Source organism: Salvelinus alpinus, chromosome 1 (genome assembly GCF_045679555.1).
Source record: "Salvelinus alpinus chromosome 1, SLU_Salpinus.1, whole genome shotgun sequence".
In the NCBI taxonomy this organism is placed as follows: Eukaryota; Metazoa; Chordata; class Actinopteri; order Salmoniformes; family Salmonidae; genus Salvelinus; species Salvelinus alpinus.
In genome coordinates, this window is record NC_092086.1 from 44,637,832 (window position 1) to 44,660,873 (window position 23,042).

Sequence of the window (23,042 nt, forward strand, 5' to 3'; positions counted from 1 at the left end):
AAATGAGTCAGGTTTCTAGGCCTCCTTGCTCGCACATGCTTTTTCAGTTCAGCCCACAAATTTTCTATGAGGTTAGGGCTTTGTAATGGCCACTCCAATACCTTGACTTTGTTGTCCTTAAGCCATTTTGCAACAGCTTTGGAAGCTTGGGGTCATTGTCCATTTGGAAGACGCATTTGCAACCAAGCGTTAACTTCCTGACTGATGTCTTGAGATGTTGCTTCAATATATCCACATAATTTTCCTTCCAGCCCCTTCTCCTAAACCAACGATTTAAAACCTAATGTAAATTGCCGACGAAGAACTACAACTCCCAGTAGAACAGCCACAGTTTGCAAAATGACATGAACCAGTTAGGTCATCGGGCTAGCCGCTGCTCGGTCGTCGTTATGTGACTGTTCACTTTGCTTTAGCGTTGGTTAGAATAACCTACATGTTTAGACGTTGCTCTAAATTAGCAATCTTTACCTAGATATATCTGTATTAGATTACACATATACGTGGGATATATACGTGCACCGTAGCAACTGCGCACTATTTCCCACACTACAGGTTAGTATACCGGTACACTATAGCCATTTATAACGGGTGTAGCTATAGGCTGCGGTAGCTGTTTTAACCGGCACAAGCGGCATTTCAGATAGCAGCACAAAGCAACCTTTTTTACAGTCATTGCAAGCAACGCAGCTAACAACTTCTTCAACTTTGTGTTGCAGGCTTTTAGGCTGACCTGAACTTGCATAACTTTCACTATTACATTATAATTAAGCAATAAGGCCAGAGGGGGTGTGGTATATGGCTGTTCTTAACCACGACGCAACGCGGAGTGCCTGGACACGTCCCCTAGCAGTGTACATTGGCAATATACCACAACCCCCGAGGTGCCTTATTGTTATTACAAACTGGTTACCAACGTAATTAGAGCAGTAAAGACACATGTTTTGTCATACCCCTGGTATACATCTGATATATCACGTCTGTGAGCCAATCAGCATTCAGGTCTCGAACAACTTAGTTTGTAATTAAGCAATAAGGAACGAGGGGTGTGGTATATGGCAAATATACCACGGCTAAGGGGTGTTCTTAAGCACGACGCAACGCGGAGTGCCTGCATACAGCCCTTGGCCGTGGTATATTGGTCATATACCACAAACCCCCGAGGTGCCTTATTGCTATTATTAACAGGTTACCAACGTAATTAGAGCAGTAAAAATAAATGTTTTGTCATACCCATGGTATATGTCTGATATACCACGGCTGTCAGCCAATCAGCGTTCAGGCCTCGTACCACCCAGTATATAATATGATGTAATGTATCATCATGGGTAGCATGTGTGTATGCTATGTACTTAAAGATTTATATTAGAAATGTATTGAGATTTGTAAAGCGGTGCAGACCCATTGTCATTAAATAATTTGCATTTGTAAAGCCCAGCAAAAATACTTAAATTATTGTAATTAATTTAGGGGCCTGAGGTGAGGCTTTGTTACTGAAATCCACATACCCATCCATATAATGAACCTTACCCTTTAGAGTGAAATTAAGTCATCAGCAGGCTACTGACATCCAGTGTCGGTTCTAGACCATTTCAACTGGGGGGGCCAAGCTGGGGCCAGTTGTACTGTTAGAGGGGCCAGTTACATTAGACGTTATTGTTGTCATGTCGTTTTCTTCACTGCATTGCAGGCATTAGCAGGCAAAAGACCATGTTCCACGTTGCCACCGTCTAATAACGGATGTAAAAAAAGAACGATAGCAAAAATTTGTTATGTAAAAATTATTTCATACTCCACATTTAAGGGGGCCACAAGGGGGTCCAAAATTGTTGTCACAGGGGCACTGCCCCCCGCCCCCCCAGAACCGCTAGTGCTGACATCTGAATCAAGTGGGGCAAGCAGCGACCCCACAGAACCGTTGTACCAATCAGTTTGGCTCTACAGCATAGACGGGTTAGCTGACAACGTCACAAAAACGATGGGCGCGCTTCCATGTGGCGTGTTTTGATTCTGGATGGACAGATAGCTAGCAAAACTGACAAGAAACTGCCATGTGGGGAATCAGAAGTGGCTCGTTTCATCTTGTTCTTGATAACATCTCTTGTTTTGAGGTGTTTTGACTGATTTCATGTCAATGCTAATATGGCTAAAATTGACTAGCTAGCTAACCAACAACTGTAACAATGTATTTGAGAGACAACAACTGCAAATTGATGTATGTTTTCAACAAATATTGTAAACGAAATATAGTTTACATGTTGTCAACAATCTAAGCCAACCCAGTCAGTTTTGCCCCATAGTTGCGCAAGTGTCGGTTTTGTTGCTAAACAGCCAACCCGTCTATGGAGCCAATGCGTTCCCAGGATAGACACATAGGATTAGCCTTCTAATCTTATAACAAAGCACCTGCTTCACACACTGTCCGTGACCGCAAGGTTGACTGGTCACTAAGGTCCATGCATTCCAACTGCAAAGGACTCTGGGAGAGTTGCAGAGAACCCAGTTTCAATCAGGAGCAACTGTAGCTGCTGTGAGGTATCCATGGGGACCAGGAGGGTGCTGGTAACAGGCTGTTCCTCTGGGATCGGGATGGCTGTGGCTGTACGACTGGCCAAGGAGAAGGGATTCAAAGGTCAGAGAGGCACTGAACCCTTGATTGTAAAACATGGTGGTTTTCATAAATGAAATTGACAGTTTGACACGCTCAACCCCATCAGTTGAGATGCAATGCAAGTGTTGTTAACTTGCAGTGTGTCTGTGTGAGGCAGTGGTTGCCACCATGAGGGACCTAGAGAAGCGGGAACCCCTGGAGAGAGTGGCTGGGGACACCCTGAACAGATCCCTGGAGATCAGACAGCTGGATGCCTGCTGTGAAGACTCCATCAGAGAGTGTGTGGACAGCCTGCAAGACAGACGGGTGGATGTACTCGGTGAATATTAGGCTTCCACGCATGCGCACTCGCACGCACACACACATAACACACACATTCATACTGACTCTACACGCACACACACTCACATGCAATAATCATATACGCTGCTGCTACTCTGTTTATTAAATGTCCTGATACCTTACCCCTAGTCACCTTACCCCTATACATTTCTAACCCTAACACTCCAGTATCCCTGCACATTGTAAATATGGTTTTGGCACTGACCCTGGAACTGACCCTGTATACAGCCTACTGACCCTGGAACTGACCCTGTATACAGCCTACTGACCCTGGAACTGACCCTGTATACAGCCTACTGACCCTGTATACAGCCTACTGATCCTGGAACTGACCCTGTATACAGCCTACTGACCCTGGAACTGACCCTGTATACAGCCTACTGACCCTGGACTGACCCTGTATACAGCCTACTGACCCTGGAACTGACCCTGTATACAGCCTACTGACCCTGGAACTGACCCTGTATACAGCCTACTGACCCTGGAACTGACCCTGTATACATCCTACTGACCCAGGAACTGACCCTGTATACAGCCTACTGACCCAGGAACTGACCCTATATACAGCCTACTGACCCTGGAACTGACCCTGTATACAGCCTACTGACCCTGGAACTGACCCTGTATACAGCCTACTGACCCTGGAACTGACCCTGTATACAGCCTACTGACCCTGGAACTGACCCTGTATACAGCCTGCTGACCCTGGAACTGACCCTGTATACAGCCTACTGACACTGGAACTGACCCTGTATACAGCCTACTGACCCTGGAACTGACCCTGTATACAGCCTACTGACCCTGGAACTGACCCTGTATACAGCCTGCTGACCCTGGAACTGACCCTGTATACAGCCTACTGACCCTGGAACTGACCCTGTATACAGCCTGCTGACCCTGGAACTGACCCTGTATACAGCCTACTGATCCTGGAACTGACCCTGTATACAGCCTACTGACCCTGGAACTGACCCTGTATACAGCCTACTGACCCTGGAACTGACCCTGTATACAGCCTACTGACCCTGGAACTGACCCTGTATACAGCCTGCTGACCCTGGAACTGACCCTGTATACAGCCTACTGACCCTGGAACTGACCCTGTATACAGCCTACTGACAATGGAACTGACCCTGTATACAGCCTACTGACCCTGGAACTGACCCTGTATACAGCCTACTGACCCTGGAACTGACCCTGTATACAGCCTACTGACCCTGGTACTGACCCTGTATACAGCCTACTGACCCTGGAACTGACGCTGTATACAGCCTACTGACCCTGGAACTGACCCTGTATACAGCCTACTGACCCTGGAACTGACCCTGTATACAGCCTACTGACCCTGGAACTGACCCTGTATACAGCCTACTGACCCTGGAACTGACCCTGTATACAGCCTACTGACCCTGGAACTGACCCTGTATACAGCCTACTGACCCTGGAACTGACCCTGTATACAGCCTACTGACCCTGGAACTGACCCTGTATACAGCCTGCTGACCCTGGAACTGACCCTGTATACAGCCTACTGACCCTGGAACTGACCCTGTATACAGCCTGCTGACCCTGGAACTGACCCTGTATACAGCCTACTGACCCTGGAACTGACCCTGTATACAGCCTACTGACCCTGGAACTGACCCTGTATACAGCCTACTGACCCTGGAACTGACCCTGTATACAGCCTGCTGACCCTGGAACTGACCCTGTATACAGCCTACTGACCCTGGAACTGACCCTGTATACAGCCTACTGACCCTGGAACTGACCCTGTATACATCCTACTGACCCTGGAACTGACCCTGTATACATCCTACTGACCCTGGAACTGACCCTGTATACAGCCTACTGACCCTGGAACTGACCCTGTATACATCCTACTGACCCTGGAACTGACCCTGTATACAGCCTACTGACCCTGGAACTGACCCTGTATACAGCCTGCTGACCCTGGAACTGACCCTGTATACAGCCTACTGACCCTGGAACTGACCCTGTATACAGCCTACTGACCCTGGAACTGACCCTGTATACATCCTACTGACCCTGGAACTGACCCTGTATACAGCCTACTGACCCTGGAACTGACCCTGTATACAGCCTACTGACCCTGGAACTGACCCTGTATACATCCTACTGACCCTGGAACTGACCCTGTATACAGCCTGCTGACCCTGGAACTGACCCTGTATACATCCTACTGACCCTGGAACTGACCCTGTATACAGCCTGCTGACCCTGGAACTGACCCTGTATACAGCCTGCTGACCCTGGAACTGACCCTGTATACATCCTACTGACCCTGGAACTGACCCTGTATACAGCCTGCTGACCCTGGAACTGACCCTGTATACAGCCTGCTGACCCTGGAACTGACCCTGTATACAGCCTACTGACCCTGGAACTGACCCTGTATACAGCCTACTTACTTTCTTGTGTTCTTCTTATTTCTATTTCTTGTGCATTTTTGTTCTACTTGACTTTTTAAAAATGTTATAGTACTTCCGATAGTGATTACTGCGTTGTTGGCATTTCACGGTACTAGTGCACATGACAATAAAAACCACACTCCAATATAAACTCACTTGTACTGTATACAGTACACCATGAGTGATAACACATTGTCATCCATAATGAGTGAACAGGGCGTGACATGGCGTTATCTGTCTCCCTCAGTGAGTAACGCAGGTGTAGGCATGATTGGGCCGTTGGAGTGCCATAGTGTGTCTGACATGCAGGGGCTCTTCGACACCAACTTCTTTGGCTTGGTGCGGCTGGTGAAGGAGGTCCTGCCTGATATGAAGCGACGTCGAAGCGGACATATTGTGGTGATGAGCAGCATCATGGGCATTCAGGGTGAGTAGTCAGTACATAAATGCAGCTTCAGAAATAAATAAGGTTTAAATTAAAACGAATGAATGGATTGTATTTGTATTGGTAGGGCTACTCTTCAATGATGTCTACTCTGCTTCAAAGTTTGCTGTGGAGGGGTTCTGTGAGAGTCTAGCAGTACAAGCCATGAAGTTCAGTGTGAAGTGAGTCTACATTAAAGGAGATCCAGCCACATCACTCCACATGAGTCATACAGCAGTAACTAAACCAACACTCGGCAGTAATAAGACTTTGCCCTAATGCCACGACAGTGAACCCGCAGGTTATGTTTTGATGTAGATGATTAGCCTGAGATAGGGAATAGCCGATCGCACATGCATGTGCAAGCAGGAGGATTCCCTCAGTTAAACAGTGGTCCTTTATCTCTCCCTGCTCTGTCCATCTGTCCTTCTCCCTGCTCTGTCCATCTGTCCTTCTCCCTGCTCTGTCCATCTGTCCCTCTCCCTGCTCTGTCCATCTGTCCTTCTCCCTGCTCTGTCCATCTGTCCTTCTCCCTGCTCTGTCCATCTGTGTTTCTCCCTGCTCTGTCCATCTGTCCCTCTCCCTGCTCTGTCCATCTGTCCTTCTCCCTGCTCTGTCATCTGTGTTTCTCCCTGCTCTGTCCATCTGTTCTTCTCCCTGCTCTGTCCATCTGTCCTTCTCCCTGCTCTGTTCATCTGTCCTTCTCCCTGCTCTGTCCATCTGTCCTTCTCCCTGCTCTGTTCATCTGTCCTTCTCCCTGCTCTGTCCATCTGTTCTTCTCCCTGCTCTGTCCATCTGTCCTTCTCCCTGCTCTGTTCATCTGTCCTTCTCCCTGCTCTGTCCATCTGTCCTTCTCCCTGCTCTGTCCATCTGTCTTTCTCCCTGCTCTGTCCATCTGTCCTTCTCCCTGCTCTGTTCATCTGTCCTTCTCCCTGCTCTGTCCATCTGTCTTTCTCCCTGCTCTGTCCATCTGTCCTTCTCCCTGCTCTGTCCATCTGTCCTTCTCCCTGCTCTGTCCATCTGTCCTTCTCCCTGCTCTGTCCATCTGTCCCTCTCCCTGCTCTGTTCATCTGTTCTTCTCCCTGCTCTGTCCATCTGTCCTTCTCCCTGCTCTGTCCATCTGTCCCTCTCCCTGCTCTGTCCATCTGTCCCTCTCCCTGCTCTGTCCATCTGTCCTTCTCCCTGCTCTGTCCATCCGTCCTTCTCCCTGCTCTGTCCATCTGTCCCTCTCCCTGCTCTGTCCATCCGTCCTTCTCCCTGCTCTGTCCATCCGTCCCTCTCCCTGCTCTGTCCATCTGTCCTTCTCCCTGCTCTGTCCATCTGTCCTTCTCCCTGCTCTGTCCACTGCTCTGTCCATCTGTACTTCTCCCTGCTCTGTCCATCTGTCCCTCTCCCTGCTCTGTCCATCTGTCCCTCTCCCTGCTCTGTCCATCTGTCCTTCCACTCTGAGGATGACTCTAGTGGAGCCTGGTCCGGTGGGGACAGAGTTTGAGAGGAAGGTGTACGAGGACGCTGAGAAGATGGACCTCGCGGGGGCAGACGAGGAGACTGCTAGGATCTTCCGTGAGATCTACCTGCCCTACTCTAGGAAGGTGTTCAACTCTCTCGCACAGACACCTGAGGAAATAGCAGAGGTAACACTCTGTTATGTCACTATCTTATATTTTGTGACTACTATCCTAGTATTATTTGGTATGCAGTCTCAACATGTCATCCTTTGGTGGCTAAATGGGAAACAGAATATACTAATCGCTCTTCTCTACTCTCTTGCAGCAAACACTTCAACTGATCACAGCAAAGGAGCCTCCGTTTCGCCACCAGACCAACCGTGTGTACATGCCCATGACTGCCCTGAAGCACGCAGACCCTACCGGTCGTCTACCCCTAGACACCTTTTATAAGCTGCTATTCAAGCACGACAGTCTATTCACTGCCAGTCTGGGGCTGCTGCGCATGTTGCAGAAGAGGACGGGGAAGAGCTCCAATTAAGCAGAAGGTTGGAGAGACAGAGTGAATAACCTGGTGAGGAGAGATGGGGGGATAGAGAGAGCAGAAGGTTGGAGAGACAGAGTGAATAACCTGGTGAGGAGAGATAGGGGGATAGAGAGAGCAGAAGGTTGGAGAGACAGAGTGAATAACCTGGTGAGGAGAGATGGGGGGATAGAGAGAGCAGAAGGTTGGAGAGACAGAGTGAATAACCTGGTGAGGAGAGATGGGGGGATAGAGAGAGCAGAAGGTTGGAGAGACAGAGTGAATAACCTGGTGAGGAGAGATAGGGGGATAGAGAGAGCAGAAGGTTGGAGAGACAGAGTGAATAACCTGGTGAGGAGAGATGGGGGGATAGAGAGAGCAGAAGGTTGGAGAGACAGAGTGAATAACCTGGTGAGGAGAGATGGGGGGATAGAGAGAGCAGAAGGTTGGAGAGACAGAGTGAATAACCTGGTGAGGAGAGATGGGGGGATAGAGAGAGCAGAAGGTTGGAGAGACAGAGTGAATAACCTGGTGAGGAGAGATGGGGGGATAGAGAGAGCAGAGGGTTGGAGAGACAGAGTGAATAACCTGGTGAGGAGAGATGGGGGGATAGAGAGAGCAGAAGGTTGGAGAGACAGATTGAATAACCTGGTGAGGAGAGATGGGGGGATAGAGAGAGCAGAAGGTTGGAGAGACAGAGTGAATAACCTGGTGAGGAGAGATGGGATAGAGAGAGCAGAAGGTTGGAGAGACAGTGAATAACCTGGTGAGGAGAGATGGGGGGATAGAGAGAGCAGAAGGTTGGAGAGACAGAGTGAATAACCTGGTGAGGAGAGATGGGGGGATAGAGAGAGCAGAAGGTTGGAGAGACAGAGTGAATAACCTGGTGAGGAGAGATGGGGGGATAGAGAGAGCAGAAGGTTGGAGAGACAGAGTGAATAACCTGGTGAGGAGAGATAGGGGGATAGAGAGAGCAGAAGGTTGGAGAGACAGAGTGAATAACCTGGTGAGGAGAGATGGGGGGATAGAGAGAGCAGAAGGTTGGAGAGACAGAGTGAATAACCTGGTGAGGAGAGATGGGGGGATAGAGAGAGCAGAAGGTTGGAGTCATTGAGTGACTCCAGTCTGTAGTGGACAAGCCCCCTTCTCTTCTCTGCTAGTCATGTTTGTGTTTCGACAACAAAAGAGTACTGTTGAGACCTTCCTGATAAATCCTTAGTAAAAGACCCACGCCTCAGACCAGAACCCTTCCTTATGAACAATCATAACCACTCCTTAAACTATCAATGACTGTGCTCAACAAAGATGAGACTTTGACAAGTTAAGGACTGATGTTTGTGGGCCTCTAATCAAACCCAGTAACCTAGCCGTACGGACTAAGGGCTCAGTGTGTCTCAGACCAATCTGGACTCCTTCTGTTCCTTCAGCTTTTAGAGGATATTAGTGTGTTACTACTGTATTTTAACAGAAGGTTTATGGTAAGACTGGCAACACTTCAATAAAACGAGGCAAAACTTTTTTCCCTTCAATTTATTAGCTTTAAAATGTTTAAACTTCACTGGCTTTCCAAATATTTTCATAATTTGAAAGGTAATATTTGAATACAAAGTGTTAGTGTGTGTCACGCCCTGACCTTAGAGATCCTTTTTATGTCTCTATTTTGGTTTGGTCAGGGTGTGAGTTGGGGTGGGTATTCTATGTTCTATTATTTGTATTTCTATGTTTGGCCGGGTAGGGTTCTCAATCAGGGACAGCTGTCTATCGTTGTCTCTGATTGAGAACCATACTTAGGTAGCCCTTTTTCCCACCTGTCTTGGTTTCTTGACTTTGTTTATGGCACATAGCCTTTAGCTTCACGGTTTGTTTTGTAGTGTTTATTGTTTTGTTCGGCGTCTTTTCTAATAAAGAGAAAATGTACGCTCACCACGTTGCACCTTGGTCCAGTTCTTTCAACGGCCGTGACAGTGTGAGAGGTTCTGAACTTATTCCACAGGCCTTATCTTCATTTCAATGGCGTTTAAAGAGTATTTATAACCTTTCCAATACACCCAGTTGATACCAATACCATAGATTGAGTCGCCCCACAGATATACCCCGTTGGGATTGACACTGTGGCATTCTCCATACCACCATCCTCCTAGATATGATTTAGCACAGTTTGAAGCGTGAGTGTCCTGGTCTTTGTCGAAGGTGGAGAACTTCTGCCCATTGTGTTCATCCATAGATTTTCCTGAAATGCAGAAGGAATTTTTCCACATTTCCATTTACAGTATAACTTTCTTCATACTGTATCGACCAAGTAGTCCTTTCAGATTTGTAATACTGTTATTTCACGGGAAAGGAGGAGAAATGTAAATGTTCTTTAGACTCACCGTCACCTCCATCTTTGAAGCCACTTAAATGCAGATTGTATCCTTCATGCTCAGAGTCGATAGAGAAGGAGGAGTACTGGACGTGGACTTTAGCCCCTTCGAAGTCCTCCAGGTCCACCCTCAACTCATACTTCTTCCTCTGAGTGAGGAGATGGATGTTTTCTAGGCCCGAGGGAGAACACAAGGTGCTGGTGGAGAACATAACACGAGCTGAATACTAAAGATAGTAATAATACACATGAACAGACATTTAATGCATTTCGTATCTCAGCATAGACATTTCAAATGTGTCCAGTGCGTCATGCTCTTACCTAACCAGTACTCTCCGGATGCCTGCCCAAACCCACTCCTGTATTGGTCCCATCCATGGTAAAAGTTCACTGTCCCATTCTTTCTCTCATGGATCACCTGGAATAGAGGGGCGTTTTGAGAATTTCCACAGAAATATGAGATGTTCCACACAAGGGGAATTTTTATCCATCTCTCCGGGTTGATAACATTCTCTACTTCAAATGTTAATTGCGCAAACAACAACATGGATTGAGCCCTGAGGTAGTGGTAGTGAAACAAACTTTGATGAAGCTCAAAAGACTATAAACAAAAGGTCTAGTCACTGTACACACTGTCCATTTCCCCCCCTCAGGTTGGTCCTCACAGCCCATGTCACAGTAGACCTGGATGGGGGAGGTTGTTTCTGCAGGGTAGATGGTGTACACTCCACTGTGTCCAAATCCCCTTCTATACACATCAACAATCCACTGGCATGATATCATATGGTAGAGTATTGACTGCCACTGGGAGTAGTAGAATGAGCACATCCAAAGCCTGCAATAAATGTAAACTTGAACTTTAAGACATTATTATAGAATAATAATCCCCCACCCCCTATTCAAGGTAACCAATCTCACCTTCATTATTTCTCTGATAGGATAAAATGACCTTAGGGAAGTTGTCCAAAGTTGTGATCCTTCCTTGCTCCGAGAGTAACGTTGAAATGGAGGAAAATTATGAATAGCAAGGTCTTTGGAAGTTCAGTTTTATACCATTTAAAGAACATGCCTGTCCCTCCTTGTAGACTCATTTACTTTTGTGCAATTGTGACAGAGTGGAAATCCACTGCAAATGTGACAGAGTGGAAATTCCACCCGACATGGGCACGAACTCACAACTCTCAGCGCCGTAACAATGTACTCAAGAAGTACTGTCAATACCACTGACCCAGAAATGCTAAGGCATTTCTAAACCCAGGGAGACAGTACTTCTAGGTCTCAGGAAGGCTGTAAAGGAGATGCCTTTAACCATCCACTAAAACGGCAATCAACATCATATTCTACGTTTGAAACTATTTGCTCTATTCACATGCAATACTTAATAATTAGTACATTATTATAAGTCAAATATAAATGTGTGAAAATATGATGAATGCAAAAAGATACACAGAAATGTAGTTCCCTACAGTTTTTATTAGAAGTGACTTATTTTACAACTTTTGTCTGTAGAAAGAAACAATGTGGAACGGTTTTTTATGTACAATGATTTTTAAACTACTTTTAAACAAGTATAGGAATTAATAATAATGATAGAAAATATCTATGACTTCTAATAATACAAGACCAATAAAATATCAGTCACATCCTCAATTTTCACAATAATCCTAAAAGGAAGTACATTTTCTTTTTGTCCTTTTTAGTACATAATCATTTTTAGAAACACAAGATGCATCATAAACAAGTAGATCTAACCAGGACAAACATTATTTACAGACAGAAGTTGGGATATCTGAAATGTACAGACAGCATAGTAGTGTCGCCAGGAAAGGAAATCAAAGGAGAACAAATAAACACTTCACTAAATGAACCCTGGACTGGAATCTGGACCTAGTATCAGTCCAACCCAGAAACCTCCCAGGTCTGACTGTACTGTAGCTGGTTATAGTGAACAGGCTTGGACCAGTGAAGGAAACATAGTAATGAAATCGAACAGGGGAGGAGGATCTGATTGGCTTTCCCAGTAGTAAGTAGCCTATCCAGGGAGCAGCAGTGGTCTGGTTGTGAGGGTTAGTTGGATCCCTGGGGAGTGACATCCATAGTAAAGAGCTACCGTAGGGGGGCGCAGCACTACATAGTAGTGTTCTCTCCTTCCACGTCTTATGTCAATGTCCTCTCCGTGGCTAGTGGGGTGCAAGCTGCTAAAGATGCAGGGGAACGCTCCTCTGCATGCTATAAAATAGCACCTCCCTGAGGAGTGACGGAGCACTAACAGTCCCAACCCACCAGCCACGCCCTCACACTGACCGACTGACTGACTGACGACTGACTGACCACGACTGGAGCGCACCAGAGTTGGAATCAGTACACAGACTTATCCGTAACTGGACCGCAGGAGAACATACCAGCACCTCAATTACCAATGGAACCGCAAGAGGATGTGCTTCTATTGGCCAACACGGCAGCTAGCCTGAGTCCCAGATCTATGTGTGCGGTCTCGCACGCACAACAATGACAGCAACGGAGTCGGCAAGAGAGCACAAATAGATGTGGGACTCAGGCTACACAAAAACAGGACCAGCGGTCAACGAATTAGAATAGAGGCAGTCAAAAACATGCTATCACACTGACAGGCAACATGCAGGAATGTTGGCAGGGGAGTGGTAAAAGAATAGCAGCTGATAAACATAGCTTAGTACACCAACCAGATGTTCAAAAAGGTAACCATGGTGTCAACACATATACAGCATATAAAAAAACAAACACATAACTGAGTAAAAACCAAAACTAAAGGGCAGTGACAGGCTGATTTTAGAATTGGCATAATAATGCCCTCATCTGAATGAATGTTCAGAATGAGTGAAAACAAGCTGCATGACTGAAGTAGTGATGGCAGACTGGGGGGCAAACCCTTTAGACCAGGACCAATGAGACTAATGACTAGGATGACTCGAGCCATGCCTGGGACTGACACGCAGACGGCCTGGGGGAGAACGTGGCTTAAGTCAATGGGAAGTTGAAAGTTTAACACATCAATGTTTTTGTTGAGTTGTCTGTCTGACTGAACACTGGCCAATGAACGTACTGTAATGAATGTTTAAATGCCTTCCTGGCTCTGTGTGTGGATAAGCAGAGTGCCTCATTGCAGTGTCAGAACCCCACCTCACGATCACCCTCCCAACGCTTTGTCCCGTCAAGTGCTTCAGAGACGCCCATCATTCTACATTCTTACACATAATACTTCTACGGAATGTAATCAGTTCTTTTTTTCCTAGTTCATCAAATCAGAACATAATATCACTAATGACAGCCAACTTAAAAGAGTACATATTTGTTCCCAAGCCAATCTGATCGTTTTACCTGTTGGCCTAAATAAATAACATCAGTCAAGAGAGGTGAGATCTCTTCCTCTTCCTGTCTGAACCCCATGTTGATCTGCCTACAGAGTGTTAGACACTGGTGGTGGTGGTGGGCTGGGTGGAGAGTGAGTGACTGAATCACTAGTCGTTTTCCTTGTAACACCATTGGACTCAGGTGAGCCCAAGACATGTGTTCCATGTAACAGGTGAGTGTGAAACACTGTGTGAGAGGACCGGACAGAAAGAGGCTGAGAAAACACCTGAAAAGGCAGTTCTGAGAAACACAAAAAAACAATAAATAAAAATAAAGGAATTCCCTTCAACATTGTTGCTTTTTGCTTTCTTTTATCTACTTTTTTAAAAGTTTGTTAGTTTTTCAGGAGAGCATCCCTAAGTCTTTGAAATGAAAGACTTCGTTTTCTTCATATACTTTTTATAATAATAAAAAAACAAGTCCATCTGTGACAGAATAAGTCTTACTTCATTAAATTGTCTGTTCTTTTATATCCAGACAACACATTTCCCTTTACTCTTTCTCTGCAAACAACACTAGCAGACGGTCCTCGTGATAAAACACAGTCAATCCAAATCCAATGGAAATCTTGGAACCAGGCTGACGCATAAACTCCAGACACACAGGCCTTTACAGCCAGTCGCCTCCTCTCTCCTCTCCCCCAGGTCTCTGTTAACCAGGTGTTAACCAGGTGTTAACCAGGTGCCTTGGGGGTTCATGCAAACACCTGCATCTTGCCGTTGGACTCCTGGACATGGGGGATCTGCGTTTGGGCAGGACCGGCCACTGCCGGGCTGGGGGTGGAGTCTGACCAATCAGACACACAGTGGGGGGAGGGGCTGGACCAGGGCTCGGGCGACTCTGGGGAGGGGGTCAGGTAGGGATGCTCGCTGGACAGGCGGAGGTAATGCTTGGGGGTGGCATCCATGGTGGAGGAGTAGCTGTGCTGGGAGGGCGGGGTGGGGTAGTCCTCCAAGCCTGCAGTGCTGCCACTGGCCTGGGGAGGAGGGGCCTGGGAGGCCTGTGGAGAGGTGGGCTGAGGGGCTGGCTGGGGCTGAGGAGGCTGCTGCTGCTGGAAGAAGGCTGGAGGGGGCTGTGTCGTCTGGGGGGTGGGTGGAGAGGAGGTGCCCATGCGGAGGCTCTGCTGGCTGGCCATGGAGTGGTTGTGGAGCTGCTGCTCTGCGATGGAGGGTAGCTTGACGGGGCTGAGGGAGATGGGCGTGCTGGCGATGACAGGCGTGGGCTGCAGCATGGCCTGCTGGGCGCTGCGGTACAGGTGCTGCTGGTGCTGCTGGTGCTGCTGCATCATGAGGCTGTTCTGCTGCTGCTGCATGGGGCTCTGAGGGTGCATGCCCGCCTGGCTGCTGTGGACCAGGTTCACCACCTGTCCCCCGCACTGGGAGGAGGAGGGCATGCGGCTGTGCCAGTCGAAGGGCACGCTGACAGGGCTCACCAGGCCCATGTTGAGCCCCAGCTGGCCGGCGTTGAGCACGTAGCCGTGGGGGCCCTGGTTGACCTGGCTGGCCATGGACACGCGGCCCTGCATGGACATGCCTCCATCTCCCAGGTCGTTGAGCTGGGCCAGAGACACAGCGAAGGGGCCAGAGCCGTCCATCATGCTGCTGTGCACCATGGGAGTGCTGGGCACCGACATGGAGGAGTGGAAGAGCACCGAGGAAGGCATGGCGACCGGGGAGCAGGGGTTGGTGATGTAGCCGGCGTTGTTGGCCCCTCCGCGGGGGGAGTCCAGGGAGTCGACGGGCGACAGGGTAACAGAGCTCTCCAGCAGGGCGCTCTGCATGTCCAGGGTCAGCTTCTTGTTGCGGGCCTTAGCTGAATCCTTGAGGTTCTGGGCATGCTGCCCTCCCAGACCTGAACCCTTTGCCCCGGGGCGGCGACTCTTCTTCCCCTGGGGGGTGTTCTTCAGGCCGGGCATGAAGGCGCTGGGGGGGCACATGAGGGGGGACAGGGTGTGTCCCCCGGCCAGATGGTGTGGGGCCCCTCCGTGGCCCTGGGGGCTCCTCACTGTGTTGTACTCATCCAGCAGCTGAACGATGTCATGGTGCATTCTCTCCTGGGCGATGTCCCGTGGCAGACGGTCCATATGGTCAGTTATCTCCCTGTTGGCAAAGTGGGCCAGGAGGACCTTGACCGCCTCACAACTACCCTCACGCGCCGCCAGGAAGAGAGGCGTCTCCTCCTAATATACAGAGAGAGAGAGAGAGAGAGAAATAGACATGTTGGCTCCTCAATATCTCTATATATTCAAGACTGTATGACTGTGGGGAGCTGACAGTTGTAGATATAGGTGGAGGGTTGTGTGTACCTTGAGGTCCTGCATGTCTTTGTTGGCTCCGTGCTTCAGCAGGGCCATGGTGGCCTCCACGTTGTTGACAGCAGCTGCCCAGTGCAGAGCAGATTTACCTGGGATGGGAGGAACACACACTGTTGTTACTCATCCTACCTCTTACCACGAAACACAGCATCACCATTCAACTGCATCAACTCTCTCTTCAACACACACACTCACACACTAGTTTAGCCAATCACGTACCCAGTTCGTCGACAGAGTTGATGTCTGCGTGGCAGGTGATGAGTTCCTCCACCATGCCCTCTACGGCCAGGCGGGCAGCCAGGATCAGGGCGGTGGAGCCATCGTACATACGAGAGTCCAGGTCTGTAGCTCGGGTACGGATCAGAATCTAACCAGGACAGACAGGGAGAAATAACATGTCAGTCTGGCAGATGACACAGCAGTCTACTCAGAAAGTGGGCAACCGTAAGAAGTAGCAAAGTCAAGTCTTACATGTGTAATACTGCGTATAGAAAGACAGAGGAATACATTGAGTAAGTGTGAAGATATAACATTAAACATTAAGCATCTGAAAAGTGTGTTTACCTGGAAGACCCCCTGGGCATCGGCGGCCACGGCAGCGTGTAGCGGCGTGCGCCCTGTGTTGTCCTGCGCGTTGGCGTCGGCCCCGGCGTCCAACAGCCGCTTGGCGGCGTCAGCGCGGGCGTAGCGGGCAGCCAGGTGAAGGGCGGTCTCTCCGGTGCGGTCCGTCTGGGCGGCCAATGTGGCGCCCTGGTAGATGAGGTCAGAGATGATGTTGGCAGAACACTCCTCTGACTCCTCCTCCTCGGGGAGCTCGGGCTCCAGACCGCCTCCGCAGAACGACGCCAGCATCAGAGGGGTGAAACCGTCTGGAGGGGAGAAGGACGGGAGAGGCGAAGGGTCAGTCAATGTGTCAATCAAAACACAATGGGCAGGAACAGATCAAAGAGCTCAAACGTAGCAACTAAAGTAAACACCCCATTCCGTACAAATGTGCGCAACCGCAACATTCAAACGAGGCTACAAAGAAAACTAATGGGACTGTAGCGACTGTGTTGACTTCAAAATCGGGGGTGTGAACTAGGTTTCTATTCAAGCGTTGATCGACATGGTAATGGCTCTATAGTATTGGAGAAAAGTTGAAAAAACGGACCCTCCGTTACATCGTGACGTGTCATGTCGTAACGTACAGCACGCATAAAGCAACTACTTCTGACTTACAATCTTTTTCCAACAGGTGTAGCACTTCTCTCATCGTTTAAAAACAAGAAATGGACAGTGACGGGGGTAAGGGGGGATTACCTAGTCATTTTTTGCGTCATCATTGCATGCGATCATCATTCTCAAAGCCGCTGTTTACTTCTAAGATCACTTTAGCACCGCCCTAAAAACCCGATTCAAATTCGACACAAACTTTCAAATAGGTATGTAATGACACATTATATAAACTCTTTATAGTGTTTTATTTACATTTTAGAGGCGATAAGGTGATAAGTTGGATAGATCGAGTGAAAAAAAGCAATTTTCCCACACAACATCTCTCCTTCTCACTATCACGCATTAGTTTCGCTTCCCCACCCGTCATTTTTAAAAAGACCCGACGGGGCTCATTGCCTGCTTGAATTATGCAGAAACTGGCAGCGTTTAGGTCATGTAATTGATTCTGTTGGAAAGGGGATAAATTGTGCTTTACAATGGTATTGACATTACAGTTGATCTGGAAGTATTATGTTTTTGGGGCGCTAAAATAAGGGCAATTGTACGGACCAAGGCGATGTACGAGTTTACGTTAACAATAAACACCGGGAATACGAATCAGGAGGAGTGTTTTTTAAAGGATATACTACAGCCTCAAGGATTCAAGTCCAGACACATACAACACTGCTCATGACACAACAATGCTCCATGTGATTCATTTCAATACTGACCAGGTCCTCGGACGTTGACGTCCATGCAGTCCTGGTCGAACTCTCCCTGGGGCGGGGTGAGGGCCATGGAGGGGGGCATGCGGATGTCTGCAGCCGCTAGGTGGTGCTGGGTCCACTGTCTACAGTCTACAGTGTCTTCACTGTCGGGCAGGATGCTGGGCTCCTCAACCTTCAGTCTCTTGGCCTCGGGGCAGTCTGTGTCGATCCACGAGTCACTGTGGTTGCCAAGCAGAGACTCCTCCACCGTCTTGGGCATGTATCTGGAGAGAGACAGGTAACACACAGTCACACTACCATAGTGGAGCAGATACATTGATTTGGAGTCACCATAGGAGTGCTGTAAGTGTACTGAGGACACAACAGTGTGGTTACTCACTTCATGCCCAGTGCATCCTGGCCTAAGGGTTCCCTGCGGTTCTTGTTGCTGCTGGGTTCCTTCTTGGGGAAGAAGCCCTCGGGGAACCACAGGGTGCTGTGTTCTCTCTTCCTGCGGCCAATCAGCACGCCCACCACCAGGATGACCAATAGGAACAGGGCTGCCATGCCCACCAGCATCAGCTTGCCCCACTCTGGCATGTCTACAGGGCCTTGCATCTTCTCACCTACATGTTATAACAAGGACTTTAGTATACGAGCTGTGGTTACAGTATTTGATGGAGAAATGACATGTATATAAATGTTTGTAACGTTATCTCTGTATCCTGGTATAGTGTCAGTGGGTTTCTGCTCACCGCGGACTTCTTTGATGGGGAAGGGGAAGTGGAGCATCTCCACGGCTGACAGGGCTCCCAGGTAGTCTGCTGCGCTGTCTGCCGACGGGAAACAGTCGTCAGACCGCTGGGAACACAGACGGTTGTCTATCTCCAGGTACACTATGGACCCAATGACCTCCTGGTGGGGCTGCAGCTCTCGTTTGATGCGCGCCTCTCGGCCGGTGTACGGATGGATCATGGGCTCTCCGTTGTGGTCCAGGTGGAAGCGCAGGGTGGTTCTCAGGATGGCGCTGAGCTTCTGCAGGAAGGCAGGGGCCGTATTCACGAGTTCGTCCGGGGGTAGCAGGACCACCAGGACCAGCACCCCGTCAGCCAGGTTCTCTGGAACATTCCCTGCACAGTCCAGACCGTCCCAGCCACACTCCTCTGAGTTACAGCCCTGGTCACAGCGGCCGTCAGCGTAGTGGTCGATGCAGTACGCCTCGTAGATGGGACTGGTGGAGACAGAGAGTTACAGAGATCAGCTTAGAGGGTTTCATATAGAGGGTAAGGTGAAAGAATGAGAGTCCAGAACAGAATGCTGGCGGTGGAGTACTTACTTGCAGATTTTCTCCTTGTTCTTGCAGTCAAAGTTGTCGTAGAGGCAGTCGGCGTTGTTGCACGACTCGTCACACTGGCTGTTGTTGAAGACACGCCAGCAGCGCGGGTCGGTGCAGCGCGCCCACGGGTTCACCGCCAGCGAGCAGTCGCCCCCGTCCCAGCGGCAGGGGAATGTGTTGCACTCCTTGTCGCAGACACCGTCGTTGGCCTTGCCGTGGCAGTCGGCCAGGGTGCAGGCGGGCGGCGGAAGGGTCTCTACCAGCCTGGTGCTGCCCTGCTCGCAGCGCTTGCCCGTCCAGCCTTGGGCACACTGGCAGAGGAAGAAGGGGAAGCTGGTCTCCTCGGTGCAGAGGCCTCCGTTGCGGCACGGCTGGGAGGAGCAGCCCTCGTTACTACGGTGCTGGCACTGGGGCCCGGCGTAGCCTGTCAGGCAGGTACAGCGGGCGCCCCGCGTGGTCAGAGCACAACTACCTCCATTATAGCAAGACAACTCCCGACACGTCATCCTCCTCTCACAGTTGTTCCCAGCATAGCCCTGAGGAGGGAGAACAATCACATACAACGTCAGTGTGGGTAAGAAACAGATGTGGTCAACTACAGGACGGTAGCATGGTAATAAATCCAGGGGGCTTTGACATATGGTTCTAGGTTATCCTCTGTGAGCAGGGAAGTTCAGGGAGACAGAGATGGTTGTAGAAATATCAGCTGTTTCCACAGGCGGACTAGACACTGGGTAAAAGTGTGCGACAGTGACATGTTGATACTTACCAGCTGACAGGTACAGGCGTATCCAAGGGCTGAGCTGCTGGAGACAGAACAGGCCCCTCCGTTCTGACAGGGCTGAGACTCGCACACACTGAACCTGCTCTGGCACCGCCGACCTGCACACAATAACGCACACACACGTTAGAGTGGCGCAAACAGATACAAACACACACATTTATATACACAACAATACGACTATACACACAAGCGCACCCTCCTTACCTGTGAAGCCGGGCTTGCAGACACACTGGTAGTCGTTGGGGAGCTGGATGCAGTCCAGACTGTTGGCGGGGCTGCAGGGGTTGGAGTGACACTCGTTGATGTCCCCCTCACACCTCTCTCCAGTGAAGCCAGGGGGACAGTTACAGCGGTAGCCCCCCACCCTGTCCACACAGGTACCGTTGTTCAGACACTTAGGAGGAGTCCCGCGCAGCCTCAGAGGAGGAGCACAGTCATCCTCGTTGATCTCACACAGAACACCTGTAGGAGAGATGGACAGCTATCAATATTGAGTATGTTTACATGCACACTAGTAATGAAATATCAAACGGATTATGGCAGTAGGCAGAGTACGGCATTAGTCATGTAAACACCTTACTCTGCTTATCTTAATCAGCGTAAGGTTATAATGGTAGTAAGCATACGCCGATTAAAACACCTGGTTTTCTGAGCAATCTTCTCTAATTATTAGGACATGTTAACGGCTTAATCTGACTTTCAGCGGTGTATTTGATCTGTACATGTACCAGGCAGCACCAGTAGTGTATTTGATCTGTACATGTACCAGGCAGCACCAGTAGTGTATTTGATCTGTACATGTACCAGGCAGCACCAGTAGTGTATTTGATCTGTACATGTACCAGGCAGCACCAGTAGTGTATTTGATCTGTACATGTACCAGGCAGCACCAGCAGCCCAGCCTCCCTTCTGCACGAGTGAAGTGAGTTCGGAAAAGCTGAAAGTATGCATCCCAGAAGTAGCTTTCACATACAAACTTTACATGTCCAAACTCAGATAGGGAAGTCTATCAAATAGGCCTCCCAAAAATAACATGGCCGCTGTGGTAGACAATTTGTTTTGATTGGCAATTCTCTGCATTCATCAAAGTTCTATCAGGCAGCCTGATTTCAGATGTGTCCATGCAAACAGGATTATTAGGGAAATCGTTCTTCTTGCAAAGCATGTAAATGTTTTAAACGAACTAATATGTTAATCTGACTATCCACAATACTCGTATTATTGTGTGCATGTAACTATACTCACTATAGGATTCTCTCCTCTTTATTCACTTCACAAGGAAATAACGGTACACGTTGTGAGTATGGAAGAGGACACGTTGTGAGTATGGAAGAGGACATGTTGTGAGTATGGAAGAGGACAGGTGAGTATGGAAGAGGACACGTTGTGAGTATGGAAGAGGACGTGTTGTGAGTATGGAAGAGGACATGTGAGTATGGAAGAGGACACGTTGTGAGTATGGAAGAGGACACGTTGTGAGTATGGAAGAGGACATGTTGTGAGTATGGAAGAGGACACGTTGTGAGTATGGAAGAGGACATGTTGTGAGTATGGAAGAGGACATGTGAGTATGGAAGAGGACACGTTGTGAGTATGGAAGAGGACGTGTTGTGAGTATGGAAGAGGACATGTGAGTATGGAAGAGGACATGTTGTGAGTATGGAAGAGGACATGTTGTGAGTATGGAAGATGACATGTTGTGAGTATGGAAGAGGACATGTTGTGAGTATGGAAGAGGACATGCTGTGAGTATGGAAGAGGACAGGTTGTGAGTATGGAAGAGGACATGTTGTGAGTATGGAAGAGGACAGGTTGTGAGTATGGAAGAGGACATGTTGTGAGTATGGAAGAGGACATGTTGTGAGTATGGAAGAGGACATGCTGTGAGTATGGAAGAGGACAGGTTGTGAGTATGGAAGAGGACACGTTGTGAGTATGGAAGAGGACATGTTGTGAGTATGGAAGAGGACATGTTGTGAGTATGGAAGAGGACATGCTCTGAGTATGGAAGAGGACATGTTGTGAGTATTGAAGAGGACATGTTGTGAGTATGGAAGAGGACACATTGTGAGTATGGAAGAGGACATGTTGTGAGTATGGAAGAGGACATGTTGTGAGTATGGAAGAGGACAGGTTGTGAGTATGGAAGAGGACATGTTGTGAGTATTGAAGAGGACATGTTGTGAGTATGGAAGAGGACACATTGTGAGTATGGAAGAGGACATGTTGTGAGTATGGAAGAGGACATGCTGTGAGTATGGAAGAGGACATGTTGTGAGTATTGAAGAGGACATGTTGTGAGTATGGAAGAGGACACATTGTGAGTATGGAAGAGGACATGTTGTGAGTATGGAAGAGGACATGCTGTGAGTATGGAAGAGGACAGGTTGTGAGTATGGAAGAGGACATGTTGTGAGTATTGAAGAGGACATGTTGTGAGTATGGAAGAGGACACGTTGTGAGTATGGAAGAGGACACGTTGTGAGTATGGAAGAGGACATGTGAGTATGGAAGAGGACATGTGAGTATGGAAGAGGACATGTTGTGAGTATGGAAGAGGACATGTTGTGAGTATGGAAGAGGACATGTTGTGAGTATGGAAGAGGACATGTTGTGAGTATGGAAGAGGACATGCTGTGAGTATGGAAGAGGACATGTTGTGAGTATGGAAGAGGACATGTTGTGAGTATGGAAGAGGACATGTTGTGAGTATGGAAGAGGACATGCTGTGAGTATGGAAGAGGACATGTTGTGAGTATGGAAGAGGACATGTTGTGAGTATGGAAGAGGACATGTTGTGAGTATGGAAGAGGACATGCTGTGAGTATGGAAGAGGACATGTTGTGAGTATGGAAGAGGACATGTGAGTATGGAAGAGAACACGTTGTGAGTATGGAAGAGGACATGTTGTGAGTATGGAAGAGGACATGTTGTGAGTATGGAAGAGGACATGCTGTGAGTATGGAAGAGGACATGTTGTGAGTATGGAAGATGACATGTGAGATGGAAGAGGACATGTTGTGAGTATGGAAGAGGACACGTTGTGAGTATGGAAGAGGACATGTTGTGAGTATGGAAGAGGACATGTTGTGAGTATGGAAGAGGACAGGTTGTGAGTATGGAAGAGGACATGTTGTGAGTATGGAAGAGGACACGTTGTGAGTATGGAAGAGGA

General features: G+C 48.6%; 3 protein-coding genes across 6 annotated transcripts in view; 1 reads left to right on the forward strand and 2 right to left on the reverse strand.

Annotated features, from left to right (window-relative positions):
- The first annotated feature begins 352 nt into the window (after window positions 1-352).
- Window positions 353-9,700, forward strand: LOC139577296 (retinol dehydrogenase 8-like). 3 transcript variants are annotated; one of them, XM_071404318.1, is made up of 7 exons: window positions 353-552; window positions 2,433-2,629; window positions 2,766-2,927; window positions 5,630-5,809; window positions 5,895-5,988; window positions 7,257-7,440; window positions 7,580-9,700. In XM_071404318.1, exons 2-7 carry the CDS (start codon window positions 2,539-2,541, stop codon window positions 7,793-7,795), a joined length of 927 nt encoding a protein of 308 aa, XP_071260419.1. In that variant the 5' UTR covers window positions 353-552; window positions 2,433-2,538; the 3' UTR covers window positions 7,796-9,700. The 3 variants fall into 3 exon arrangements, with proteins under 3 accessions (XP_071260419.1, XP_071260402.1, XP_071260411.1); XM_071404301.1 differs by having other exon boundaries at window positions 2,473-2,629; XM_071404310.1 differs by having other exon boundaries at window positions 353-2,629.
- Window positions 9,701-9,759: 59 nt separating this feature from the next.
- Window positions 9,760-11,197, reverse strand: LOC139577313 (microfibril-associated glycoprotein 4-like). 2 transcript variants are annotated; one of them, XM_071404329.1, is made up of 5 exons: window positions 11,058-11,196; window positions 10,773-10,974; window positions 10,461-10,557; window positions 10,150-10,337; window positions 9,760-10,007 (listed from the first exon to the last, which is right to left on the reverse strand). In XM_071404329.1, exons 3-5 carry the CDS (start codon window positions 10,511-10,513, stop codon window positions 9,760-9,762), a joined length of 489 nt encoding a protein of 162 aa, XP_071260430.1. In that variant the 5' UTR covers window positions 10,514-10,557; window positions 10,773-10,974; window positions 11,058-11,196. The 2 variants fall into 2 exon arrangements, with proteins under 2 accessions (XP_071260430.1, XP_071260440.1); XM_071404339.1 differs by lacking the exon at window positions 10,773-10,974 and having other exon boundaries at window positions 11,058-11,197.
- A 395-nt stretch (window positions 11,198-11,592) lies between these two features.
- The window catches only part of LOC139577325 (neurogenic locus notch homolog protein 3-like), a 41,232-nt gene continuing 29,782 nt past the window's right edge, over window positions 11,593-23,042 (reverse strand). Inside the window, exons 18-27 of the mRNA XM_071404351.1 lie at window positions 20,072-20,329; window positions 19,853-19,965; window positions 19,084-19,619; window positions 18,503-18,978; window positions 18,148-18,373; window positions 17,772-18,031; window positions 16,408-16,712; window positions 16,063-16,210; window positions 15,835-15,932; window positions 11,593-15,708 (exon numbers count right to left, since the gene is read on the reverse strand). Of these exons, the coding sequence (XP_071260452.1) occupies window positions 14,224-15,708; window positions 15,835-15,932; window positions 16,063-16,210; window positions 16,408-16,712; window positions 17,772-18,031; window positions 18,148-18,373; window positions 18,503-18,978; window positions 19,084-19,619; window positions 19,853-19,965; window positions 20,072-20,329 (3,905 nt within the window). The 3' untranslated portion in view covers window positions 11,593-14,223. The remainder of the gene's footprint in view (window positions 15,709-15,834; window positions 15,933-16,062; window positions 16,211-16,407; window positions 16,713-17,771; window positions 18,032-18,147; window positions 18,374-18,502; window positions 18,979-19,083; window positions 19,620-19,852; window positions 19,966-20,071; window positions 20,330-23,042) is intronic.

Coding starts and splice junctions, on each gene's coding strand:
- LOC139577313 (XM_071404339.1), bottom strand. CDS start 10,513: ATGGGACCAATACAGGAGTGGGTTTGGGCAGGCATCCGGAGAGTACTG. Junction 10,338..10,460: donor ATCCGGAGAGTACTGGTTAG/GTAAGAGCATGA, acceptor GTTCTCCACCAG/CACCTTGTGTTCTCCCTCGG. Junction 10,008..10,149: donor CTTCAAAGATGGAGGTGACG/GTGAGTCTAAAG, acceptor TCTGCATTTCAG/GAAAATCTATGGATGAACAC.
- LOC139577296 (XM_071404310.1), top strand. CDS start 2,539: ATGGGGACCAGGAGGGTGCTGGTAACAGGCTGTTCCTCTGGGATCGGG. Junction 2,630..2,765: donor CAAGGAGAAGGGATTCAAAG/GTCAGAGAGGCA, acceptor TGTGTGAGGCAG/TGGTTGCCACCATGAGGGAC. Junction 2,928..5,629: donor CAGACGGGTGGATGTACTCG/GTGAATATTAGG, acceptor TGTCTCCCTCAG/TGAGTAACGCAGGTGTAGGC.